The 26,213-nt window shown below is 44.3% G+C and overlaps 1 protein-coding gene across 1 annotated transcript in view; it reads left to right on the top strand.

The window, feature by feature from the left end:
• The window catches only part of LOC124789482 (proton-coupled folate transporter), a 302,728-nt gene that overhangs the window by 118,372 nt on the left and 158,143 nt on the right, over positions 1-26,213 (top strand). The window contains exon 3 of the mRNA XM_047256860.1: positions 13,058-13,232. Coding sequence (XP_047112816.1) covers positions 13,058-13,232 — 175 coding nt within the window. The remainder of the gene's footprint in view (positions 1-13,057; positions 13,233-26,213) is intronic.

Below are 26,213 nucleotides of genomic sequence, written 5' to 3'. Positions count from 1 at the left end.
TCCCCTTACAAACTTTTAGGACTTGTACAGGGGGCCGAGCAAACGATGTGTTGAACTGGAACCTATGTCCGTAAACGTACAGTTCCGTGCTGCAGCCGTGTGAAAGCACGTTTACTAGGTAGCTATGCAACAGGGTAGTGGTGGTGGGGGCTGCTTACGTCGCATCGGCTGATGTCATTTTAAGTCTGTCCTATCTCTCTGACCTGGTTCGATACTCATTCACATGGCTGGGAGTGTTAGAGCAACATGGTTGAGTACTATTTTGCATAATAAACCGAATGGCAAAGTTTATGGTAAGGGAAGATCTACTCGTCGCCTTTACAAAGATTGTTATCTACGGCGTCCGACTCCATCGCATACCCTTTACACTACAATTATGCAGCAGCTTTTCGAGAAAGGGTTATCTTCACCGTCAGCAGGCATGACTGTGGTGCTCAGTAGGACGTTACACACGTGAGTTGGAGAGAGCGTACTGCATCTCGTTGAAGAGAGTACATGAGCATGCAATGAAAGTTGATCGCAGCACTGTCTGGTATATGGCCAACAACTACATCCATACCTCCTCCAAAGGATACAGTCATTAATGCCAGCCGATTTTGCACCACGCATTAAGTTCCGTACGCAGTTTCTGCGCCGCTGCATCAGCGAATCCCTAGTATTTCTACGGCGCATTCTCTTCACAGATGAATGTAAATTTACTAGGAATTGTGTTTTCAATTCCCGAAACAACCATGTCTGGGCAGACGAAAACCCACGTGCCACGCATGTCCAGGCATTCGAACATCAGATTTGGTATCAATGTGTGAGCTTGTATTCTGGATAGCAATATGATTGGACTGTACTTGCTGCCACCCAAGATCACGGGCCCCACCTGCCTGACCTTCGTACAACAAGTATGTTGGATGTTGTACCATTGAACGTCTGTCAAGACATTTGGTTTCCGCTTGACGTCACTTCTGCTGACTACTCACATGATGCTTGGGAACATCTGGACCAATGATTCGGAAGCAGATGGCCGCGGTGGTCCAATCGCATGGCCTCTGCAATCACCGGCGTTTTTCGTCTGTAATCGAATGAAGAGTTTGGCTTATGAGACTCCTGTAGAGACGGGATAAGTGCTGATTTCACGAGTTGTGGTCGATGCAGGACAGACAGCAGAGATACCAAGTGTGATAGAGCAGGTGGACCGTTTCATCATTCGTAGGTACAATGTCTGCACCGAACTTGGTGGTCACTACATGGAACCTTATTGTATTGGATCAGAATGGTAACCCCCCTTTGAAAAGGACAAAATAGTTTAAGTTTATATTTTTTAAATTTATATTTTACGTGTTGTGTTTCATAGAACCAAATTGAACCACCAGTCTCCATGGTCGTGGAACGAGTCAGTACGTGAAATTATAACAGAAGAGTAATAAAAGACAAAATGAAACGTTTACGAATCCTATGCAGACGACAAGCCATAAGTTTAAATAAACGCGATCAACAACATAACTCAGGAATCAGCTTAATTTTTTAATTTTCTCAGGTGTTCCTCGACAGAATAGAAGTAATGGGCCATGAGGAAACTCTTAGACTTGAAAGTGCGTGTATTACTGCCAAGATTTTTAAATTATTGTGGAAGTTTATCGAAAATGGATGCAGTAGAATACTGCACGCGTTTCTGCTCAAGAGTCAAGGAGAGGCGTTCTTCCAAATGTAGGCTGGATTTCTGCCTAGTATTAACCGAGTGAAAGCTGCTAACTCCTGGGAATAGGCTGAAATTGTTGACAACAAACGACATTTAAGAAAATGTGTATTGAGAGGCCAATGTCAGAATTCCCAGACTACTGAACAGAGGTCGACAAGAGCTTTGTGAACTTACAGCACAGATTGCTCCAACCACACGTTTCTGAGCCAAAAATACCCTTTTTGAATCAGGGTAGTAGCCCTGAAAAATAACACCATACGTCACAACTGAATGAAAATAAGCAAAGTAGACCACTTTTCACCGAACGAGATGGTGCAGTGGTTAGCGCACTGGACTCGCATTCGGGGGGGACCACGGTTCAATCCCGCGTCCGGCCATCGTGATTTAGGTTTTCCGTGATTTCCCTAAATTGCTTCAGGCAAATGCCGGGATGGTTCCTTTGAAAGGGCGTGGCCGACTTCTTTCCTCATCCATCCCTAATCCGATGAGACCGATGACCTCGCTGTTTGGTGTCCTCACCCAAAACATCCCATCCCATCCTAGACCACATTTCGTGTTGAACTATTACCAGGGTTGCCACAAGTTCTTGAAATCAGGGAATATCAGCGAATTTCAAACGTATCAGGGAAAAAAACACTGGAAAAATCCCGTTTTTGTCTCAGTAGCATGAAATTGTTTGTTTACTGAGATGTCATGCATCGTCACTGGCTGGGCGCAGCTCAGTACGCGCGCCGCTTCCCTACTTTCTCGTTTTTACTGCTTCTCCCCTTCCCACCCCTCCCTTCATCTTGCAGTCAGTGCTGCCACCACTACTTGCTGCTAGCCTAGCAGCTGCCGATGAGAGGCAGGGAAGCGTGAGCAGTGGTTTGTTTGGACCTGATTCTCAGAGATTGTTGACGCAGTGACCGGAGACAACAGTCGTGTGAGCATGAGTTGTGTCTGAGTGATTGTGTGAATGTATGTGCGCTCTCGTTTTCTGACAAAGGCTATGGCCAAAAATTTAACCGTGAGAATGTGATTGTATTTCGTATGTGCCTGTCTGTGTCTCAGCGATCTTCTTTACGGTGAGTTGCTATCCTCATTAGTATTGGTTCTCAGAGTATTTTCGCCAAGTTATCTGTTGCGTTGGTGATCACCGCGGTCTCATTTTATCAACATGGTGTTTGTGACACGTGAATACTGGCCACACGAGTGGACTACCAAGACGGGCCAAAACCGCAGGGTATTTCTGTGGGTGTATCTAACGGATCGGGCCTGCCGATTTGAAGCCCATAGTTTTCTACTAATGTGTGGGCTCTACCTGTCGGATCTACTCTCACTGGTCTGCCCACAGGCAGGGTCTGTCTGTATGTAGCGTAATACGGCGGATTTTCATGGTTTATCCATATACCCAGGACTGTGGTGCTCCTCGGCTGGCCAGAGGCCACAGGTGATGGATTAGAGGACTTGCGACTGTCTCACTGCTGGTACATTGTACAGTGCGGCGTTTTATAGCCGTTTTACACTACTGGCCATTAAAACTGCTACACCACGAAGATAACGTGCTACAGACGCGAAATTTAACCGACAGGAAGAAGATGCTGTGATATGCAAATTATTAGCTTTTCAGAGAATTCACACAAGGTTGGCGCCGGTGGCGGCACCTACAACGTGCTGACATGAGGAAAGTTTCCAACCGATTTCTCATACACAAACAGCAGTTGACCGGCGTTGCCTGGTGGAACCTTGTTGTGATGCCTCGTGTAAGGAGGAGAAATGCGTAACATCACGTTTCCGATTTTGATAAAGGTCGGATTGTAGCCTATCGCGATTACGGTTTATCGTATCGCGACATTGCTGCTCGCGTTGGTCGAGATCCAATGACTGTTAGTAGTATATGGAATCGGTAAGTTCAGGAGGATAATACGGAACGCCATGCTGGATCCCAACGGCCTCTCATCACTAGCAGTCGAGATGACAGGCAACTTATCCGCACGGCTGTAACGCATCGTGCAGCCACGTCTCGATCCCTGAGTCAACAGATGGGGACGTTTGCAAGACAACAACCATCTGCACGAACAGTTCGACGATGTTTGCAGCAGAATGGACTATCAGCTCGCAGACCACGGCTGCGGTTACCCTTGACGCTGCATCACAGACGGGAGCGCCTGCGATGGTGTACTCAACGACGAACCTGAATGAATCCACGTTCTATTTACAGCATCATGATGGTCGCATCCGTATTTGGCGACATCGCGGTGAACGCAAATTGGAAGCGTGTATTCGTCATCGCCATACTGGCGCATCACCCGGCGTGATGATATGGGGTGCCATTGGTTACACGTCTCGGTCACCTCTTGTTCGCATTGAGAGCACTTTGAACAGTGGACGTTACATTTCAGATGTGTTACGAACCGTGGCTCTACCATTCATTCGATCCCTGCGAAACCCTACATTTGAGCAGGATAATGCACGACCGCATGTTGCAGGTCCTGTACGGGCCTTTCTGGATACAGAAAATCTTCGACTGCTGCCCTGGCGAGCACATTCTCCAGAGCTCTCCCCAATTGAAAACGTCTGGTTAATGGTGGCCGAGTAACTGGCTCGTCACAATACGCCAGTCACTACTCTTGATGAACTGTGGTATCCTGTTGAATCTGCATGGGCAGCTGTACCTGTACACGCCATCCAAGCTCTGTTTGACTCAATGTCCAGGCGTATGAAGGCCGTTATTACGGCCAGATGTGGCTGTTGTGGGTACTGATTTCTCAGGATCTATGCACTCAAATTACGTTAAAATGTAATCACATGTCAGTTCTAGTATAATACATTTGTCCAATGAATACCTGTTTATCATCTGCATTTCTTCTTGGTGTAGCAATTTTAATGGCCAGTAGTCTATTTATTTTAGTACAGTTTGGCACTTCGGAAGTAGTTTATACGTTAGAAAGTATAGACAATAAGAAGAAGAAAATTGTGGCAGTCGCTGGGAGTTTGTACGCTTTGTATTCATGTATTTCTTAAAGCAAAAATCACATAATACCTGTAGAATAATAGACTTCACACAGTGGGTTGTAACCGACAATAATGAACGTAGTAAAACCAACATTTTATTAGCGGTCACCTATAGTGTTGATTTACACAACTCTTCCCCACCTCATATGTTTCCTTCAAGAGACCTGCTTTTTTCTGAGGTTATTTCTGAAAGCAGTGAAGGTATTTTAAAGCTCTCTTGCGACTCCAACGAAATGCGTATTTTTATTACCAAATGTGTTCGCTTTATTGAAATAAAGTAACAACATTGGTCTTAATGAAATATGTATACCGTTCGGTTTGCTTTCTCCATCTAAAAACAGTCCGTTACAAAAGATGTTGATTTACACAACTCTTTCCCACCTCATATGTTTCCTTCAAGAGACCTGCTTTTTTTCTGAAGTTATTTCTGAAAGCAGTGAAGGTATTTTAAAGCTCTCTTGCGACTCCAACGAAATGCGTATTTTTATTACCAAATGTGTTCGCTTTATTGGAATAAAGTAACAACATTGGTCTTAATAAAATGTGTATACCGTTCGGTTTGCTTTCTCCATCTAAAAACAGTCCGTTACAAAAGATGTTGATGTTAGTAGGCTACTTAAGATTTTTGATTTTAGAAATACTGAATCCCTTACATTCTTTTGTCAGCTTGTCTTTACTTATCCTTGAGAAATTTGTCAGAGAAAAATGCTAAAACTTGTCTGAAAATCAGGAAAATATCAGGGAATTTGACTTGGGAAACGTGTGGCAACCCTGATCACTTATTTCACGTACTGTTCTAATTTTAAATAAAGCAACATTTAGTTTTTGAACAAGACTCTAAACATGGGCTTACTGTGACTGCTCACTATCTGTCCAAACGCCTAAGAATTAGAAATGCTCGGTCTCACTAATCATATGTGCATTCTTTGTGATCGAAATGTCAGTTTTTGTTGAAATGTGTGTTAGAAACTGTAAAAACTGAGTCTTACTGTGATTCAGCATCAATTTATTTTCTACAAGCCACGAACTTACGTCATGACTATATTATATGATACTATGTCAGTACAGCACGCAACATGCTTCACTACCAAGGTCAGCGGTAGCGCAACCAGTAGTTCACGTGATATTCATTGGACTGTTGCCTGTAAACACGTGCCACGTCATTGCTCTTGGAAGAGAGCTGTGGCGGTGACGTGGGTCTGTTGTTGTTCCCGCGTAGTGATTTGCAAAGATGGGAAACATCGAGATTCGAGCAATAATTAAGTACTTCGTAAACAAAGGTATGAAAGCAAAGGACATCCATGCCGATTTCCAGAATACACTGGGGGTCTCTGCTCCTTCATATTCAACTGTTGTCAAGTAGACAGATGAATTTAAATTTGGTTGGGAGAGCTTAGATGATGATCCGCGCAGTGGTCGGCCAAGATGTGTCACTACTCCAGAAATCATTGCAAAAGTGCACAAGATGGTCATGGAGGATAGCCGATTGAAAGAGCGTGAAATTGCTCACGCTTGTCAGATGTCATCTGAAAGGGTGTATCACATTTTAACTGAAGAATTAGAAATGAAAAAAATTATCTGCAAGATGGGTGCCGCGACTATTGACGCTGGATCAAAAACATGTGCCGTCGACATGGCAAAATTACACGAACTAAGATACGAATTGTTGCCACACCAGCCTTATTCACCTGAATGGCTCCGTCAGACTTCCATCTCTTCCCAAAACTGAAAATTTTTCTTGGCGGACGAAGATTCGCTTCAAACGAAGAATTGATAGCCTGAGTTGACAGCTATTTTGCAGGCCTGGAGGAAACTCATTTTCGAGATGGGATCGAGGCACTGGAACGTCGTTGGACCAAGCACATTAATCTACAAGGAGATTACATTCAAAAATATAAAAAAATCAGTGATTTAAGTACTTTTTTCTGTTCCGTTCCGAGAACTTTTTCAAACTACCCTCGAATCTGCATTATCCCTTTCTCATTTTTTTAAAAAAATGGTTCAAATGGCTCTGAGCACTATGGGACTTAACTTCTGAGGTCATCGGTCCCCTAGAACTTAGAACTACTTAAACCTAACTAACCTAAGGACATCACACACATCCATGCCCGAGGCAGGATTCGAAACAGGGACCGTAGCAGCAGCGCGGTTCCAGACTGAAGCGCCTAGAACCGCTTGGCCACCGCGGCCGGCCAAACCATCCACAGACTGGCCGATTAACCGGACCTCGACACAAATCCGCCGGGCGGATTCGTGCCGGGGACCAGGCCCTCCTTCCGCCCGGAAAGCCGTGCGTTAGACAGCACGGCCAACCGGGCGGCCTCATTTTTAACAATGTGACTTCACTACTGAATACTTTAAACAGTCAGGAAACTGACCATTCCGAAAGGAAAAGTTACAGATACGTTTAAGTACTGGGATAATATATGCAGAACAGAAATGCAGAAATGTCCTGAAATCAGAGTCAGGGGACCTGTAAGTAACAACAATTAGAAGTATTCTGTTAGGTACCCCGTCGTATCCATAAGAGTCCTCGATCTTTAGCGATTTAATTGTTGGCCCAATTTCCCCCTTGTCAGTATCGTGGAGGAGTGTTTCAGATAACAATCTGGGAAAGCTACACTCCTGGAAATTGAAATAAGAACACCGTGAATTCATTGTCCCAGGAAGGGGAAACTTTATTGACACATTCCTGGGGTCAGATACATCACATGATCACACTGACAGAACCACAGGCACATAGACACAGGCAACAGAGCATGCACAATGTCGGCACTAGTACAGTGTATATCCACCTTTCGCAGCAATGCAGGCTGCTATTCTCCCATGGAGACGATCGTAGAGATGCTGGATGTAGTCCTGTGGAATGGCTTGCCATGCCATTTCCACCTGGCGCCTCAGTTGGACCAGCGTTCGTGCTGGACGTGCAGACCGCGTGAGACGACGTTTCATCCAGTCCCAAACATGCTCAATGGGGGACAGATCCGGAGATCTTGCTGGCCAGGGTAGTTGACTTACACCTTCTAGAGCACGTTGGGTGGCACGGGATACATGCGGACGTGCATTGTCCTGTTGGAACAGCAAGTTCCCTTGCCGGTCTAGGAATGGTAGAACGATTGCTTCTATGACGGTTTGGATGTACCGTGCACTATTCAGTGTCCCCTCGACGATCACCAGTGGTGTACGGCCAGTGTAGGAGATCGCTCCCCACACCATGATGCCGGGTGTTAGCCCTGTGTGCCTCGGTCGTATGCAGTCCTGATTGTGGCGCTCACTTGCACGGCGCCAAACACGCATACGACCATCATTGGCACCAAGGCAGAAGCGACTCTCATCGCTGAAGACGACACGTCTCCATTCGTCCCTCCATTCACGCCTGTCGCGACACCACTGGAGGCGGGCTGCACGATGTTGGGGCGTGAGCGGAAGACGGCCTAACGGTGTGCGGGACCGTAGCCCAGCTTCATGGAGACGGTTGCGAATGGTCCTCGCCGATACCCCAGGAGAAACAGTGTCCCTAATTTGCTGGGAAGTGGCGGTGCGGTCCCCTACGGCACTGCGTAGGATCCTACGGTCTTGGCGTGCATCCGTGCGTCGCTGCGGTCCGGTCCCAGGTCGACGGGCACGTGCACCTTCCGCCGACCACTGGCAACAACATCGATGTACTGTGGAGACCTCACGCCCCATGTGTTGAGCAATTCGGCGGTACGTCCACCCGGCCTCCCGCATGCCCACTATACGCCCTCGCTCAAAGTCCGTCAACTGCACATACGGTTCACGTCCACGCTGTCGCGGCATGCTACCAGTGTTAAAGACTGCGATGGAGCTCCGTATGCCACGGCAAACTGGCTGACACTGACGGCGGCGGTGCACAAATGCTGCGCAGCTAGCGCCATTCGACGGCCAACACCGCGATTCCTGGTGTGTCCGCTGTGCCGTGCGTGTGATCATTGCTTGTACAGCCCTCTCGCAGTGTCCGGAGCAAGTATGGTGGGTCAGACACACCGGTGTCAATGTGTTCTTTTTTCCATTTCCAGGAGTGTATTTTATAAGAGAGTTATATGATTTCCTGTAGGAAATAAGCTTTTATTAAGTTCACCTGCTATATTCAGAAAGTGATTATCAAGTACAGTATATATATCCGGCTTATAAGTAACTGAAACGTTTCTACTACTTACTGACTTTGTATCCCCACCCTGGTGCTGCTGACGAAACACTTCCTCCACGACTGGCCGTATGTTTTTAATTTTATCCTTTGATTAGCTACTCTATTTGCGTACAACGTCCTTTTTGCCTTCCTAATAACATTTTTAAGCACATTTCAATACTGTTTGTAATGGGCTACTGTAATTCGATTGTGACTGCTTCTAACATTTGGATATAATTCCCACTTTGTTGTACATTATATTCTTATCCTCCTAGTCAATAACTGAGGCTGCCTGTTAGTGCTAGTACCATGTTTTGTAGGTTCTAACGGAAAGCAACTTTTAAAGGGCATGAGAAATGTGTTGAAGGAACCATTATATTTATCGTCTAGGTTATCGGCACTATAAACATCCTGCCACTCTTGTTCCTTAAATGAGGTTTAGGAAGGTCTCATCTGTAACTAGATTAGCTTTTCTAAGTAGTTTATAGTTATATGTAACGCGATTTAGCACAAAAGGCTATTAGCGTTAAAATTTATGCATCATGGTCGGAAAGGCCATTCACATTTTTGCTAATAGAATGTCTCTCTAGTAATGAAGAACGAACAAAATGTAGTCTATGGTTGCGCTATGTTCCCCTGTACTACCGTTGGGAAGAATATAGTTTGCATCAGATGATACGAATTAAGGAGATCTACCAATATCCTCTTTCCTGCACACTCCCTTACACAAATAATGTTAAAGTCTTCACTTACAACTGATTTTTGTACTTCCTGTAAAGTGAACAAAGAAGCCACTCCAGCTTGGGCAGAAATGTTCTGAAATCAGAGTCAGGTTACCTGTAAGTAACAACAATTAGAAGTTTAGTTCCAACAAATTCAGCCACACCGGCACAACATTAAAATACCTTTTCCGTGCAGTGCCTTGAAAGATCGACGGACTCGAATAGAATATCGTTTTTCACGTACTTCAGAGAACTCCTAGAAAAAGTGCCAGCTAACTTATATCCAAGTAAAGTAAGCCTCTGAATTGTCACATTATTTAAGAAGTGCACTGAAATACCAATAATGTCGGAGTCAACACCTTTAAGCAGTTCACTAATTTTATCTCTAATACATTGTATATTTTGATGAAATGTGCTAATTCCCTCACAGCTTGAACACCTAACCTTTGTAGAAAGTGGTTCCTTTGTTAGAAAGACTTCCTGTAAGCAGGAATACCTATCAGCTGACTTCAATCTAAAAATGTGCGGCTCTAACACCAAGTACTACAGGAGTTACCCCATGAGTGATCCCATGACCCGCCACTATTCTGACACCTCCAAGCTTTGCCAGTCTCCCTTTCCTGTACTTACTGAGGTGCAGGCCATGCCTAGTGAAACCTGCTCTGTTGACAGACTCAGCTGTAAACGACAGTGTTTGTGAAAATTGATTAAGTTTACTTTTTGTTTCTTGGGTTGTTAATGACTGGAATTGTAAAATGAGTGATGTACTGGGTCATGCCTAATAAATTGCTTGTAAAACTGGTCGCGTTACCAACATATTTTCAAATGGTTGTAGCAGGGAAGGGTACGTTTTCGGACACAGGTTCCAATTCCAAATATTGTCTACTCAATTATTTTCAGCCATAATGGCTATGTTTGTAAACCGTGACTGTGTGGGAAAATTATTTGTTTCAAGTTTCTGCCACCAGTCACTTTTTATTTTATGCTTAATCTAACATAATGCAACGCGTTTCGAACATGTTTTGTTCATTTTCAAGCGTTTGTAATACATAAATACAACGAGAAAACTTACTTAAAAATAAACAGTTTTAAACTAGATTAATCTAGAACACTTTGTTTTTTACTGTAGCTGCTGGTGTGGCAGTACACCAGTGATACAAGTCAAGCAGCAAGAAGATGTAATATACATAGTCAACAACAAAGAAGAAAACCAGCAGAAGACATCACTGACTTTGATTTCTAGATATACACTGCCCCCCTCCTTCCCCCGAAATGCCACACCAGCAGCTACAGTAAAAAACAAAGTGTTCTAGATTAATCTAGTTTAAAACTGTTAATTTTCAAGTAGCAAAAAAAATGGCTCTGAGCACTATGGGACTCAACTTCTGAGGTCATCAGTCCCCTAGAACTTAGAACTACTTAAACCTAACTAACCTAAGGACATCACACACATCCATGCCCGAGGCAGGATTCGAACCTGCGACCGTAGTGGTCGCGCGGTTCCAGACTGAGCGCCTAGAACCGCTCGGCCACTCCGGCCGGCTTTTAAGTAACATTTCTCGTTGTATGTATGTACAGACGCTTGAAAATGAACAAAACATGTTCGAAATGCGTTGCATTATGTTAGATATGAACTGGTAGCAGAAACTTGAAATAAATAAATGTCCACTCAGTCCCCCCTAAAATTCCTAGAAGTTTGTAGGAGGAATGTTAGAGCACCCTGTATGATTCCAGTCCACAGGTTTATATAGAATTATTGCTGGTGATCTGAGACGTGCGTGACGCACGGATTTCGTCATTCCAAACATGGCTATTAAGGCACTTAAAAAATAAAGCGACCTCGGTTGAACCAGGCGTCGTCCATGAACAGTAAAAACTACAAGAAGTTCTCACTGCTGTGCTGCGGTGGACTGGCTGAGCTAAATTCGTCGTTTAACTTCACTTGGTTCCATTCCTTATACGCACAGTTCAGCAGCAGTTACTCACCTGTTATGTACAAATACTCTTCAAAGTATACTCTCAGAAGTTTGTGTTTCACTGCCAAGTTGAAGGAACCCACACACAATCCAATATCATCTTCTCGAAGTATACTGTGTGAGAGTTTCATTTTGAAAATCTGGGCCAGCTCTGTTTGGAACAATTTAGTTTCTTGTAAGTTTCCATACATGGTGATAAATTTCTTTCAAGATGGATGACACATAGTGTGGATCTTTTTTCTGTTCATTATTGCGGCTTCCGTGTAGTATACTCCAACGTGAAGATCTGTAGATTGCTTTGCAAGATAGCGCCAGAACGTTAGTGCGGCAAGCTGTTGTTTCCCCACCTTTCACTCCAGGTGGAACCGTTGTGCAGAGTGTTTATGTTATTCTAAGCAAGGACAGACATACAACAACCAGTCTCAATCCAATTAGTTTTTATTATTTTTGCTTACCCAGCTTTCAGCTATAAATAGCCATATTCAGTGCAAATGCTCTGAAGATTGCTATTTATAACTGCAATCAGGATATGCAAGAGTGATAACTCGCTCAAAAGCACTGAAGATGGCTATTTATAGCTGAAATCTAGATGTGCAAGAGTGATAAAAACCATTGGGATTGCAACTGATTGCTGTATTCCTATCCTTCCTTGTCAGCAACTGTTTATTGCGAAACTAAGCAGTTTCCGAAGCTCACCACACCTATTGCTCATTCTGAATTTCGTGCTGCATGAAATATTTATTCCCTACCTTTAGGTTCTTATCTCAGTGCACTGAGCTGCGGAACCTCCATCGTCTGTATTATTCTGATCCTAAAGCTTTGGGAGTACGCATTAGGAGTGATTTAAAATCGAATGATCATATAAAGTTGATCGTCGGTAAAGCAGATGCCAGACTGAGATTCATTGGAAGAATCCTAAGGAAATGCAATCCGAAAACAAAGGAAGTAGGTTACAGTACGCTTGTTCGCCCACTACTTAAATACTGCTCAGCAGTGTGGGATCCGTACCAGATAGGGTTGATAGAAGAGATAGACAAGATCCAACGGAGAGCAGCGCGCTTCGTTACAAGATCATTCAGTAATCGCGAAAGCGTTACGGAGATGATAGATAAACTCCATTGGAAGACTCTGCAGGAGAGACGCTCAGTAGCTAGGTACGGGCTTTTGTTGAAGTTTCCAGAACATACCTTCACCGAGGAGTCAAGCAGTATATTGCTCCCTCCTATGTATATCTCGCGAAGAGACCATGAGGATAAAATCAGAGAGATTAGAGCCCACACAGAGGCATACCGACAATCCTTCTTTCCACGCACAACCCTCCGCCTTACACCGTCAGGTGGCTTGCGGAGTATGGATGTAGATGTAGATGTAGACGCCATGTCACTTGATGAGTAACCAGATATCTGCACACGTGAAAATGTCACTTTGCGTTGGGCGCCCAGTCTTGCTCGCAACTGAGAGCAGTTGAGAGCCCCCTCATCACAGTGGAAGTCCTGACCTGACGCTTTCGCGCCGTGACTGTGTGCAGGTGGTGGTGTCGACGTTCTTCCAGTGGAACCAGATCGTGTCGCACGCGCCGCCCATCCTGATGGCAACGCTGCTGGGCGCCTGGAGCGACCGCCACGGACGCAAGGGCCCGCTGCTGCTGGGGCTGGTCGGCAAGCTCTTCTACTCGGCCGCACTCGTCCTCAACGCTTCGCAAGGTCAGCCAACAGCACAACGCCGTCTGCAGTCTCGTTGGCTGATGCTTTCTACAGAGACCGTACTGATTGCTTTGATAGAAACCTCTTTCCAGGTCGTATATGGCTGCAGCTGAGTTGAGATCTTCTTTGGTTATTAGTCGAGTCATGGCGCCGTGTTGTCGCAACGTTTCGGCGAGCTTGCTACTCGTTATCTCCAGGCGAACTGCCGGGTTCATATCCAAGTCATTCCTCTAAAGCCGCTGGATCACAGAATCGCACGCCGAGTGCCGGATGGGTGGACCGATCGCATGCCTCCGGAAGAAATATGGCGGCCAGTGGTGGGGGTGGAGGTCAGTAGTGAGACGGTAGTGTTGATGGGCAGGAAGTCGGCAGGCTAGACAGGCAGCTCCAGGACTCAACGCCCGGACCCCCAACATCCCGTAGGAGGGAGGGTATACTTCACCGCAGGCCAGTACATCTCTTAAACTGGCTCGCAACGAGTGAGGTGGCGCAGTGGTTAGCACACTGGACTCGCTTTCGGGAGGACGACGGTTCAATCCCGCGTCCGGCCATCCTGATTTAGGTTTCCCTAAGTCGCTCCAGGCAAATGCCGGGATGGTTCCTTTGAAAGGGCACGGCCGACTTCCTTTCCCGGCCTTCCCTAATCCGATGAGACCGATGACCTCGCTGTTTGGTCTCTTCCCCCAAACAACCCAATCCAGGCTCGCAGTTGGCCCACTCGTTAAAGGCCAGTCAGCAGTCCAGTGGATATAAAGCAATGAACTGGACATGCACACGATGCTTCGCTGGAATATTTATATTTTACTGTATGGTGTCTACAGAGGTAATCATTGTCTTACAGTCAAATGTAAAACATTTTTGTCATTTATGTACTAAGAATTACACACACACACACACACACACACACGCGCGCGCGCGCGCGCGCACTCACACACGAAGTAATGCACAGCATTTTTTTCTTCAACAATTTTTTACCGAATATACTGAGAGTTACACACACGAAAGAATGGTGTTTTATCTACACATCTTTTTTTTTCATGTAATCTCCTTCCTGTTGTACGGCCTTCCTCCAGTGTAAAACAAGGTCGTCTATGCCCTGTCAGTATCAATCCTTGTCCTGGTGGTGGAGTCAGAGCTTAACTGTGTGAATCACCTCATCATCGTCCTCAATATGTCTTCCACTAATGGCATCCTTTAATGGCCCAAGCAAATGGAAGTCCGAGGGGGCTAGATCAGGGCTGTCAGGTGTGCCCGCTGCAAATCCTGGAGCTCCGCCGAACCGCCTTCTGATGACCTCACCCTCCGTGCCCAGCGACTAACTGTACTTACAACGACAGCAGATGCTCCATAGACCTCGCAGAAGTGTTTGTGAGCATTCCCCATAGTTTCTTTCTCTGCAGTGACAAATTCAATGATGGCATGCCGCTTGTAATCTACATCACCTACAGACGCCGTTTTAAAACTATCCTGCAGCTACATTCTGAACGTAACATTTCGCATTCGTAGCATTGTTTTCGGCAGAGAAAAAATATGCGGTGCATTACTTTCTGGGCTACCCCCGGGGTTGGAACTTTAATAGTGCCAACTATTTATTTACAGCTCGTACAAAATAGATAAGTGTTTCAAAGTTTTACAGACCTTCAAACTAGTCACTAGCATTGTGTTTAACCCGTTGCCAGCGATGTGGAATTGTAGGATACTCTTAGCAGTGCCAGTTGTGTTGACAGTTCGAGCGGCGCGGTCTATTGCCCGACGATTTTGTTGCAGTTCTGAAGCGAATGCCGTGAAGTGTTTCCTTCAGTTTGGAAATCGAGTTGAACTTACGAGGGCTTACGTCAGGGGAGTGCAGTAGGTGGTATAGTACTGAGCAGTCCCATCAGTAAAACAAATCAGTAACAGCTTGCACTGTACGTGCTTGAGCATTGTCCTGCAAAATGATGGTCAGTTCCTGCAGAAAGTGCCATCACTTCTGTCTCTAAGCTGGTCGTAGGTTGTGTTCCAAAACTGAACGAGGGCGATTTCTAAAATGAAGGAAACTCTTCACGGCATTCGCTTCAGAACTGGTACAAATTCGTCGGACAATAGACCGCGCCGCTCGAACTGCCTAATATCGTGTAGGCCCTTGCGAGCAAGCAAAAGTGCCGGAACACGGCATGCCATGGACTCGACTGATTCTGAAGTAGTGCTGGAGAGAACTGACATCATGAATCCTACAGGGCTGTACATAAATCCGTAAGAGTACAAGGGGGTCGAGATCTCTTCTGAACAGCACGTCGCAAAGCATCCCAGATATCCTCAATAATGTTCATGTCTGGGGAATTTGGTGGTCAGCGGAAATGTTTAAATTCAGAAGAGTGTTCCTGGAGCCACTCTATAGCGATTATGGACGTGTGGGGAAGCATTGTCCTACTGGAATCGGCCAAGTCCGTCAGAATACGCAATGGGTATGAATGGATGCAGGTGATCAGACAGGATGCTTGCGTACGTGTCACCTGTCAGAGTCGTATCTAGACGTATCAGGGATCCCATATCACTCCAACTGCACACGCCCCACATCATTACAGAGTCTCCATCAGCTTGAACAGTCCCCTGCTGACATGCAGGCCCATGGATTCATGAGGTTGTCTCCATACCCGTACAAGTCCATCTGCTTGATACAATTTGAAACGAAACTCGTCTGACCAGGCAGCATGTTTCCAGTCATGAACAGTCCAATGTCGATGTTGATGGACCCAGGCGAGGCGTAAAGCTTTGTGTCAAAGAAGTTAATTTTTTACACTAACTAAATATTTTCTGAAGAAACTTTGAACTGACAACTTTTAAACCCTTCAAGTGTTGTCAGACGACAGCATTGCACTATAGCTGTCTGTCCTGAAAGCTATATATCTGTATCTATTTTATTTATTAATTTATTATCTTTTATATCTCATTCGTTGTGCCAATTTTTCCAGAACATCGTATCGTCCACAATAACACAGCAACTGAATGCTACATGAATACCTCATATCTTGTCAAACTTGTGGAGTTAGTAAGGAAAAGGCTACTTCTTTGCCAATAACTTTATTAAAATATGATTGCAGTTGATAAAAAACCAGTGTAATTTAAACGCGGTCAGTCGCATTTATTAGCTGATACCGCTATCGAAAAGAGTGCCAAAAGATGCGTCTATCAAGGAGACATAAATAATAGTATAAACAGTATTTAACAACATTTTGTAATCATTTAACGTGAACACACTTGCGCAAAAATTCTGGCGTATTTACTTATGAAGAAACTTTTATTTATAATTATTGTGAATGATCTGAGTGTGACAATGTTTATAACATTTCTTTAATTAAATATTGTTTTCATGTATTGGTTAAGTGCGGAAAGTTGTCAAGTTCAGTCAAAATCATGTCTGTAGAACACAAGAATGATGTAATTTTGGCGTGAATGACCTTCTGCCAATGAGAGTTACAGTGGCGGAAAACCGCTGGAGTCAAGTGAAGAGAGGTACTTTGTGAATGGTGCACCCAAGGGAGCGATTCTGGACATTTTTGCACCGGTTCTGGAGGAAGGCAGACCATCCTGTGGAATAGTGCAATATTCGGTCGCGTAGGTGATTGATTTTGAACGGTGAACAGCCACTACAAGATTTTTAACTTTTGGTTTTTGGGCACTTCACGTTGAGATCGGGTGGAAGGCAAACCTATCTGTGGTAACGTGTGATTCAGTCGTGTCGGTGTCAGATTCTGGGCGGTGAATGGCCGCTACAGTGCTTTTACTTTTGAAAGGGCTCTAATTTTCGCGAGGTCTAAATGTGCTACTATCCAGAAACTTACCTTTTCCGCTTGCATTACGGAATTGAGAACAGATAGGGTATGAATTCCTACTCGTTGCCTGTCATTTGTTAACGTATTAATGGTCATGCTGAACTCTGAATTATTTTTAAAAAATGTTAAATGTGTGTGAAATCTTATGGGACTTAACTGCTAAGGTCATCAGTCCCTAAGCTTACACACTACTTAACCTAAATTATCCTAAGGACAAACACACACACCCACACACTCGAACCTCCGCCGGGATCAGCCGCACAGTCCATGACTGGAGCGCATTAGACCGCATTTTTTTATAAAAACATTTATTAAAAAAACAATGTTACACATTCAAAATACATACTAAGGCCGCCCGATGTGGCCGAGCGGTTCTAGGCGCTTCAGTCTGGAACGGCGCGACTGCTACGGTCGCAGGTTCGAATCCTGCCTCGGGCATGGATGTGTGTGATGTCCTTAGGTTAGTTAGGTTTAAGTAGTTCTAAGTTCCAGGGTACTGATGACCTCAGATGTTAAGTCCCATAGTGCTGAGAGCCATTTGAACCATTTTACATACTAAGTTCATGTACTAAGCATGTACACATGTTATACATGAAGTTATTTAAACAAAACGGTTTGAGCATTTCAATTACGCCGACGTTAAAGAAAGACAACAGAAGATTGTGTTACTGACTAAATTACCATAAAGAATAAAGTTAAACATCAAGAAATTTTTTTTTCAAGACATTCAAACTTCAACCTCAAGAAATAAAATATGCACTTTGAATTACATGAGCTCCAATCTTTACAGAAGCATAATTAGTTCTTTATGATGGATGTCAGCAAGTTGGTGGGATATTTTTAAATATTAAACAATGTAATAATCGTATTAGACAATTTCTGAAATACTTGAGAATGGCGAAAAGGAGATATATAATAAAGTTGACCAGCCTTCCAACTACACTTTCTGGACATTAATTGAATGTTAAATATCTGAAGTGATCAGATCTATACAATCAGTCTTTCACTGCGAAACTGACTTACACATCACAGTGCAAAAATGAACAGAGCGATGTGCCAGCCATTGAATATTACATTTATCAGATAGAATCTTATGGCTTTAATCAATCGATAAGGACATTTCTATAAAAACTGTCTATTTCCGGATTTCTAATATAAGCCAATAATGCGCCTTTAATGTTTTGTGTTTTGACACTATTAGACACACAATTTCAATGTCACGTAAGTTCTGTACATTAGCTTATAAATTTCAAAAACTACTCTCTGATGTAGAAAAAGCACACATCATAAATATACTGTAAAATCTTAAATAATATCCTTAAGGTAACTACAATACATCACTGTCAACACAGTCTTCTTTTTTATATTAACCAATGCCCATACTTTCAAATACAATTTTTAACAATTGCCGAAATTTTTCTTGCGATTAGATGTCGGCTAATCCCGCACGGCAATTATTTTGAGTTGGCGAATATTTTGTGTATTGTTATCACAAAATGGCATTAGCTTTTTCGCGTGACGTGGATTACTATTTGGCTCGAGGATTTCACTACCATTCTCGTAATCCTCTCAACGCAACTTTACTTCATTTCACAACGATATCCCTCTCTCAGTGTTACAACTAGTTCTCATATGGCCACTTTCCATCTATATGAGATTTTCTTCCTTAAGTAAACGTTATTCAACATAATTCTCTCGTGTCATCTACATCGATTACTGACGTTAGAATAGTAACCTTTTAGTTAATACTTCAAATTGTCTTTATTTAATATGTCTTATTATCATCTTATTTTATTAATTCGTCATTCTAGTCAATGCATAGACTATTTGAGTGCAAAATCACAGCTTCATGTTACTATTTGCAGGGAGTTTGCTGCTGAGCATGAAAGAAGACATGTGCAGCTCGATCCTACGTCATTATCGAACTATTCTTTTTAAACAAAGCCATGCAAGATCAGTTAACTAAAGTGTGAGCAACATCAGGTAAAGTCGCAGTTGGTTTGCTAGTATGGTACGACTGTTAGAGAGTCTACTACTGAGCAGAATATGTACATCTACATACATACTCCGCAATCCACCATACGGTGCGTGGCGGAGGGTACCTCGTACCACAACTAGCATCTTCTCTCCCTGTTTCACTCCCAAACAGAACGAGGGAAAAATGACTGCCAATATGCCTCTGTACGAGCCCTAATCTCTCTTATCTTATCTTTGTGGTCTTTCCGCGAAATATAAGTTGGCGGCAGTAAAATTGTACTACAGTCAGCCTCAAATGCTGGCTCTTTAAGTTTCCTCAGTAGCGATATACGAAAAGAACGCCTCCTTTCCTCCAGAGACTCCCACCCGAGTTCCTGAAGCATTTCCGTAACATTTGCGTGATGATCAAACCTACCAGTAACAAATCTAGCAGCCCGCCTCTGAATTGCTTCTATGTCCTCCCTCAATCCGACCTGATAGGGATCCCAAACGCTCGAGCAGTACTCAAGAATAGGTCGTATTAGTGTTTTATAATCGGTCTCCTTTACAGGTGAACCACATCTTCCCAAAATTCTACCAATGAACCGAAGACGACTATCCGCCTTCCCCACAACTACCGTTACATGCTTGTCCCACTTCATATCGCTCTGCAGTGTTACGCCCAAATATTTAATCGACGTGACTGGGTCGAGCGCTACACTACTAATGGAGTATTCAAACATTACGGGATTCTTTTTCCTATTCATCTGCATTAATTTACATTTATCTATATTTATAGTTAGCTGCCATTCTTTACAGCAATCACAAATCCTGTCCAAGTCATCTTGTATCCTCCTAAAGTCACTCAACGACGACACCTTCCCGTACACCACAGCATCATCAGTATCAGCCGCCCATTGCTATCCACTCTGTCCAAAAGATCATTTATGTAGATAGAAAACAACAGCGGACCTACGATTAGGTAACGTCGCACTAGGTCGGTCGTAAAAGGAACAAGGGGAAGCGAATGTGTAGTTTCTTGCGTACGAGCGCTCAGCTTTTACAAGTTAATGTAAAAAAATGGTTCAAATGGCTCTGAGCACTATGCGACTTAACTTCTGAGGTCATCAGTCCCCTAGAAGTTGGAACTAATTAAACCTAACTAACCGAAGGACATCACAGACATCCATGCCCGAGGCAGGATTCGAACCTGCGACCGTAGCGGCCTCTCGGTTCCAGACTGTAGCGACTAGAACCGCACGGCCACTCCGGCCGGCTAGTTAATGTAACTCTTACCTGTTAAAGATGGGTTTCACATGTCGACCTTGTATTTGGATGCACTCATCTCTGCAAAGAGGTACCAGTTCTTTGAGACACTGCCGTACATGTTGCAAATGTTGACAAGAGTGAACAATTCACTGCTCCAGCTCTGCAACCTCACCAACGGGAATGCTGTCCACATCTCTTTTGAGAAAACCCCGGCTGCAGTGCTGCATACACACGGCATAAAAGAGCGATGCATTGGCGAGGCTGTCATTCGTATTCAGGTGATTTATGTGAAAAGGTTTCGGACGTGATTATGGTCGCACGCCGCGTGGGGTAGCCCGACACCCCCGGGATAACAAGGCCGTCCAGCAGTGTTAGTGACGTCACACTAAGCGGCCCACAGCCGAGGCAGCAGTCCACGGACACCTCCGTACAGACGCGCCTGGTGCTAACGACCTTGTGTCCGTCATACAGAAAGGAGCCAACTATAATTCGATCCGAAGACCAAATTATATATATTCTTGTAAACAGCATAAAGGTTTATACCGAAATACCGATTACATATACGGGCAGGAATAGGTTCTAGAACTCCTCTGAAAAGTGTTTATCTTCAATACCAGAATGAACATCAAATTGTCAGGTTTTCTAAATAGAAAAGCACTTTGTTAGTAACAGACAGCAATAATGAGACTTGCAGTTGGTGATTTCTACGTGGAAAAGGAAATAAGCTGTAGAGAGATTGAAAATGGTAAGTGAAGAGAGCCTCAGCCTTTTGCTCACATTCTTACATGTAATGCACTTGGTTGTTTTTCATTTCCGTACCTTTCATAACATTTTTAATATTGTTTCAAGAAGTGTATCTTCAATAGCAGAGTGAACTTCAAATTGTCAGGCATTTCTTAAAGGAAAAAGCAGTCCCTTAATATCACAGTGCAAGACAGAATCTTGTGTTCAGTGATGTCTATGTTAAAAGGAGAATATTTGATATCTATCTTTTGTTTCCATTCTTTATTACTGGGGATACGTTTGTAAAAATTCTTGAAAAGAGCTGTCACCATGAACATATGAGTAAATTCACAATAGTCATGTGTTTTATGAGATAAAGCGAACTCTTGTTACATTATTGTAAACGAAAGTTGTGAGGGTTTTGCTATGTATGACAGTGTTTAAGATAACTTACTTTCAGTGTAATAGCTTGAAAATGTTAAGTCCTGCTGTCAGTTGGCATTTGCCACCACCTGTATGCGAGTTTTAAAGCTAAATAGTGTTCTGACAATTATAAAATAGTGGCAAAGTTCCTCAATCGATTAAACTTATTCCTGCCCGTATATGTAATCGGTATTTCGTTATGAACCTTTATGCTGTTTACAAGAATATATATAATTTGGTCTTTGGTTCGAATTATAGTTGGCTCCTTTCCGTATGACGGACAGAAGATGGTTAGCATCAGGCGCGTCTGTACGGAGGTGTCCGTGGACTGCTGCCTCGGCTATGGGCCGCTTAGTGTGACGTCACTAACATTGCTGGACGGCCTTGTTATCCTGGGGGTGTCGGGTAGCCGCGCGGTCTCAGGCGTCTGGTCACAGTCCGGGCGGCTCCCTCCGTCGGAGGTTCGAGTCCTCCCTCGGGCGTGGCTGTGTGTGTTGTCCTTAGCGTAAGTTAGATTAAGTAGTACGTAAGCCTAGGGACCGATGACGTCAGCAGTTTGGTCCTATAACACCTTACCACAAATTTCCAAATCTTATGGACGCACGAGAGGAATTAACGGACTTTCAACACGTAATGGTAGTTGGAGCTAGACGATAGGACATTCCATTTCGGAAATCGTTGGGGAAAACAATATTCCGAAATCCACAGTGTCAAGAATGGCCGAGAATACCAAATTTCAGACGTTACCTCTCACCATGGACAAGTCCGCCCCGGTAGCTGAGTGGTCAGCGTGACAGACTGTCAATCCTAAGGGCCCGGGTTCGATTCCCGGCTGGGTCGGAGATTTTCTCCGCTCAGGGACTGGGTGTTGTGTTGTCCTAATCATCATCATTTCACCCCCTTCGACGCGCAGGTCGCCGAAGTGGCGTCAAATCGAAAGACCTGCACCAGGCGAACGGTCTACCCGACGGGAGGCCCTAGCCACACGACATTTCCATTTTACCATGGACAATATAGTGGCCGATGGCTCTCACTTAAAGACCGATATGAGCGGCACCTAAACCTTTCTGTTCGAGCTCTGATTTCTCTTATTTTATTTTGATGATCATTCCTACCTATGTAGGTTGGGTTCAACAAAATATTTTCGCATTCGGAAGAGAAAGTTGGTGACTGAAATCATCATCTGCGAACAACCTAAGAGAACTGCTCAGATTGTCACCCAGGTCATTTATATAGATCAGGAACAGCAGAGGTCCCAGGACGCTTCCCTGGGGAACACCTGATATCACTTCAGTTCTACATGACTACTCTGCAATTCACATTTAAGTGCTTGGCAGAGGGTTCATCGAACCACAATCATACTACCTCTCTACCATTCCACTCCCGAACAGCGCGCGGGAAAAACGAACACCTAAACCTTTCTATTCGAGCTCTGATTTCTCTTATTTTATTTTGATGATCATTCCTACCTATGTAGGTTGGGCTCGACAAAATATTTTCGCATTCGGAAGAGAAAGTTGGTGACTGAAATTTCGTAAATAGATCTCGCCGCGACGAAAAACGTCTTTGCTTTAATGACTTCCATCCCAACTCGCGTATCATAACTGCCACACTCTCTCCCCTATTACGTGATAATACAAAACGAGCTGCCCTTTTTTGCACCCTTTCGATGTCCTCCGTCAGTCCCACCTGGTAAGGATCCCACACCGCGCAGCAATATTCTAACAGAGGACGAACGAGTGTGGTGTAAGCTGTCTCTTTAGTGGACTTGCTGCATCTTCTAAGTGTCCTGCCAATGAAACGCAACCACAATATTATCTATGTGGTCTTTCCAACTGAAGTTGTTCGTAATTTTAACACCCAGGTACTTAGTTGAATTGACAACCTTGAGAATTGTACTATTTATCGAGTAATCGAATTCCAACGGATTTCTTTTTGAATTCATGTGGATCACCTCACACTTTTCGTTATTTAGCGTCAACTGCCACCTGCCACACCATACAGCAATCTTTTCTAAATCGCTCTACAACTGATACTGATCTTCGGATGACCTTACTAGACGGTAAATTACAGCATCATCTGCGAACAACCTAAGAGAACTGCTCAGATTGTCACCCAGGTCATTTATATAGATCAGGAACAGCAGAGGTCCCAGGACGCTTCCCTGGGGAACGCCTGATATCACTTCAGTTTTACTCGATGATTTGCCGTCTATTACTACGAACTGCGACCTTCCTGACAGGAAATCACGAATCCAGTCGCACAACTGAGAGATACCCCATAGGCCCGCAGCTTGATTAGAAGTCGCTTGTGAGGATCGGTGTCAAAAGCTTTCCGGAAATCTAGAAATACGGAATCAACTTGAGATCACCTGTCGATAGCGGCCATTACTTCGTGCGAATATAGAGCTAGCTACGTTGCACAAGAACGATGTTTTCTGAAAACATGCTGATTACTTATCAATAGATCGTTCCCTTCGAGGTGGTTCATAATGTTTGAATACAGTATATGCTCCAAAACCCTACTGCAAACCAACGTCAATGATATAGGTCTGTAGTTCGATGGATTACTCCTACTACCCTTCTTAAACACTGGTGCGACCTGCGCAATTTTCCAATCTGTAGGTACAGATCTATCGGTGAGCGAGCGGTTGTATATGATTGCTAAGTAGGGAGCTATTGTATCAGCGTAATCTGAAAGGAACCTAATCGGTATACAATCTGGACCTGAAGACTTGCCCGTATCAATCGATTCTGGAATATTCCATTCGTCTTCCCTGGTGAAGGAATTTCGGAAAACTGCGTTCAATAATTCCGCTTTAGCGCCACAGTCGTCGGTAACAGTACCATAGGCACTGCGCAGCGAAGGTATTAACTGCGTCTTGCCGCTCGTGTATTTTCGATACGACCAGAATTTCTTCGGATTTTCTACCAAATTTCGAAACAATGTTTCGTTATGGAACCTATTAAAGGCATCTCGCATTGAAGTCCGTGCCAAATTTCGCTCGACTGTAAATTTTAGCCAGTCTTCCGGATTTCACGTTCTTCTGAACTTCGCATGCTTTTTCCGTTGCCTCTGCAACAGCGTTCGGACCTGTTTTGTGTACCATGGGGGATTAGTTCCATCTCTTACCAACTTATGAGGTTGAATCTCTCAATTGCTGTTGCTACTATATCTTTGAATTTGAGCCACATCTCGTCTACATTTGCATAGTCAGTTCGGAAGGAATGGAGATTGTCTCTTAGGAAGGCTTCTAGTGACACTTTATCCGCTTTTTTAAATGAAATTATTTTGCGTTTGTTTCTGGTGGATTTGGAAGAAACGGTATTGAGCCTAGCTACAACGACCTTGTGATCACTAATCCCTGTATCAGTGATGATGCCATCAGCTCTGGATTGTTTGTGGCTAAGAGGTCAAGTGTGTTTTCGCAACCATTTTCAATTCGCGTGGGTTCGTGGACTAACTGCTCGAAATAATTTTCGGAGAAAGCATTTAGGACAACCTCGGAAGCTGTTTTCTGCCTACCACCGGTTTTGAAGAAGTATTTTTGCCAACATATCGAGGGAAGGTTGAAGTCCCCACCAACTATAACCGTTTGAGTGGGGTATTTATTTGTTACGAGACTCAAATTTTCTCTGAACTGTTCAGCAACTATGTCATCGGAGTCTGGGGGTCGGTAGAAGCAGCCAATTATTAACTTAGTTCGGCTGTTAAGTATAACCTCCACCCATACCAATTCGCACGGAGTATCTACTTCGACTTCACTACAAGATAAACCACTACTGACAGACACAAACACTCCACCACCAATTCTGCCTAATCTATCTTTCCTGAACACCGTCTGAGACTTCGTGAAAATTTCTGCAGAACTTATTTCAGGCTTTAGCCAGCTTTCTGTACCTATAACGATTTCAGCTTCTGTGCTTTCTATTAGCGCTTGAAGCTCAGGGACTTTCCCAGCACAACTACAACAATTTACAACTACAATTCCGACTGTTCCTTGATCCAAGCACGTCCTGTATTTGCCATGCACCCTTTGAGATTGCAGCCCACCCCGTACTTTCCCGTGGCCTTCTAACCTAAAAAACCGCCCAGTCCACGCCACACAGCCTCCGCTACCTGTGTAGCCGCCAGCTGAGTGTAGTGAACTCCTGACCTATTCAGCGGAACCCGAAACCCCACCACCCTATGGCGCAAGTCAGGGAATCTGCAGCCAACACGGTCGCAAAACCGTCTGAGCTTCTGATTCAGAACCTCCACCCGGCTCTGCACCAAAGGTCCGCAGTCGGTTCTGTAAACGATGCTGCAGATGGTGAGCATTTGTGTAGAACTGTCAGTGCTAACAGACAATCAGTAATAAGTGAAATAACCGCCAATGTGGGACGTACGACGAACATATCCTTTAGGACAGTGCGGCGAAATTTGGCGTTAATGGGCTATGGCAGCAGACGACCGATGCGAGAGACTTTGTAAACAGCGTGACTTCGCCTGCTGTGCCTCTCCTGGGCTCATGACCATATCGATTGGACCTGGACGACTGGAAAACTGTGACGTGGTCGGATGAGTCTCATTTGCAGCTGGTAAGAGCTGATGGTAGGGATCGAGTGTAGTGCAAACCACTGGAAGCCATGGATCCAGATTGTCAACATGGGTCTGTGAAAGCTGATAGTGGCTCTACAATGGTGTGGGCTGTGTTTACACGGAATGGACTGAGTCCTCTGGTCCATCTTAACCGATCATTGACTGTGATTCGCTATGTTGGGCTACTTGGAGGCCATTTGCAGGCAACAATGATGGA

The sequence above is a fragment of the Schistocerca piceifrons genome, chromosome 3 (genome assembly GCF_021461385.2).
Source record: "Schistocerca piceifrons isolate TAMUIC-IGC-003096 chromosome 3, iqSchPice1.1, whole genome shotgun sequence".
NCBI classification, from domain to species: Eukaryota; Metazoa; Arthropoda; class Insecta; order Orthoptera; family Acrididae; genus Schistocerca; species Schistocerca piceifrons.
Note: the sequence above shows the minus strand (reverse complement) of the source record. Positions and strands in the feature narration are given on the sequence as shown.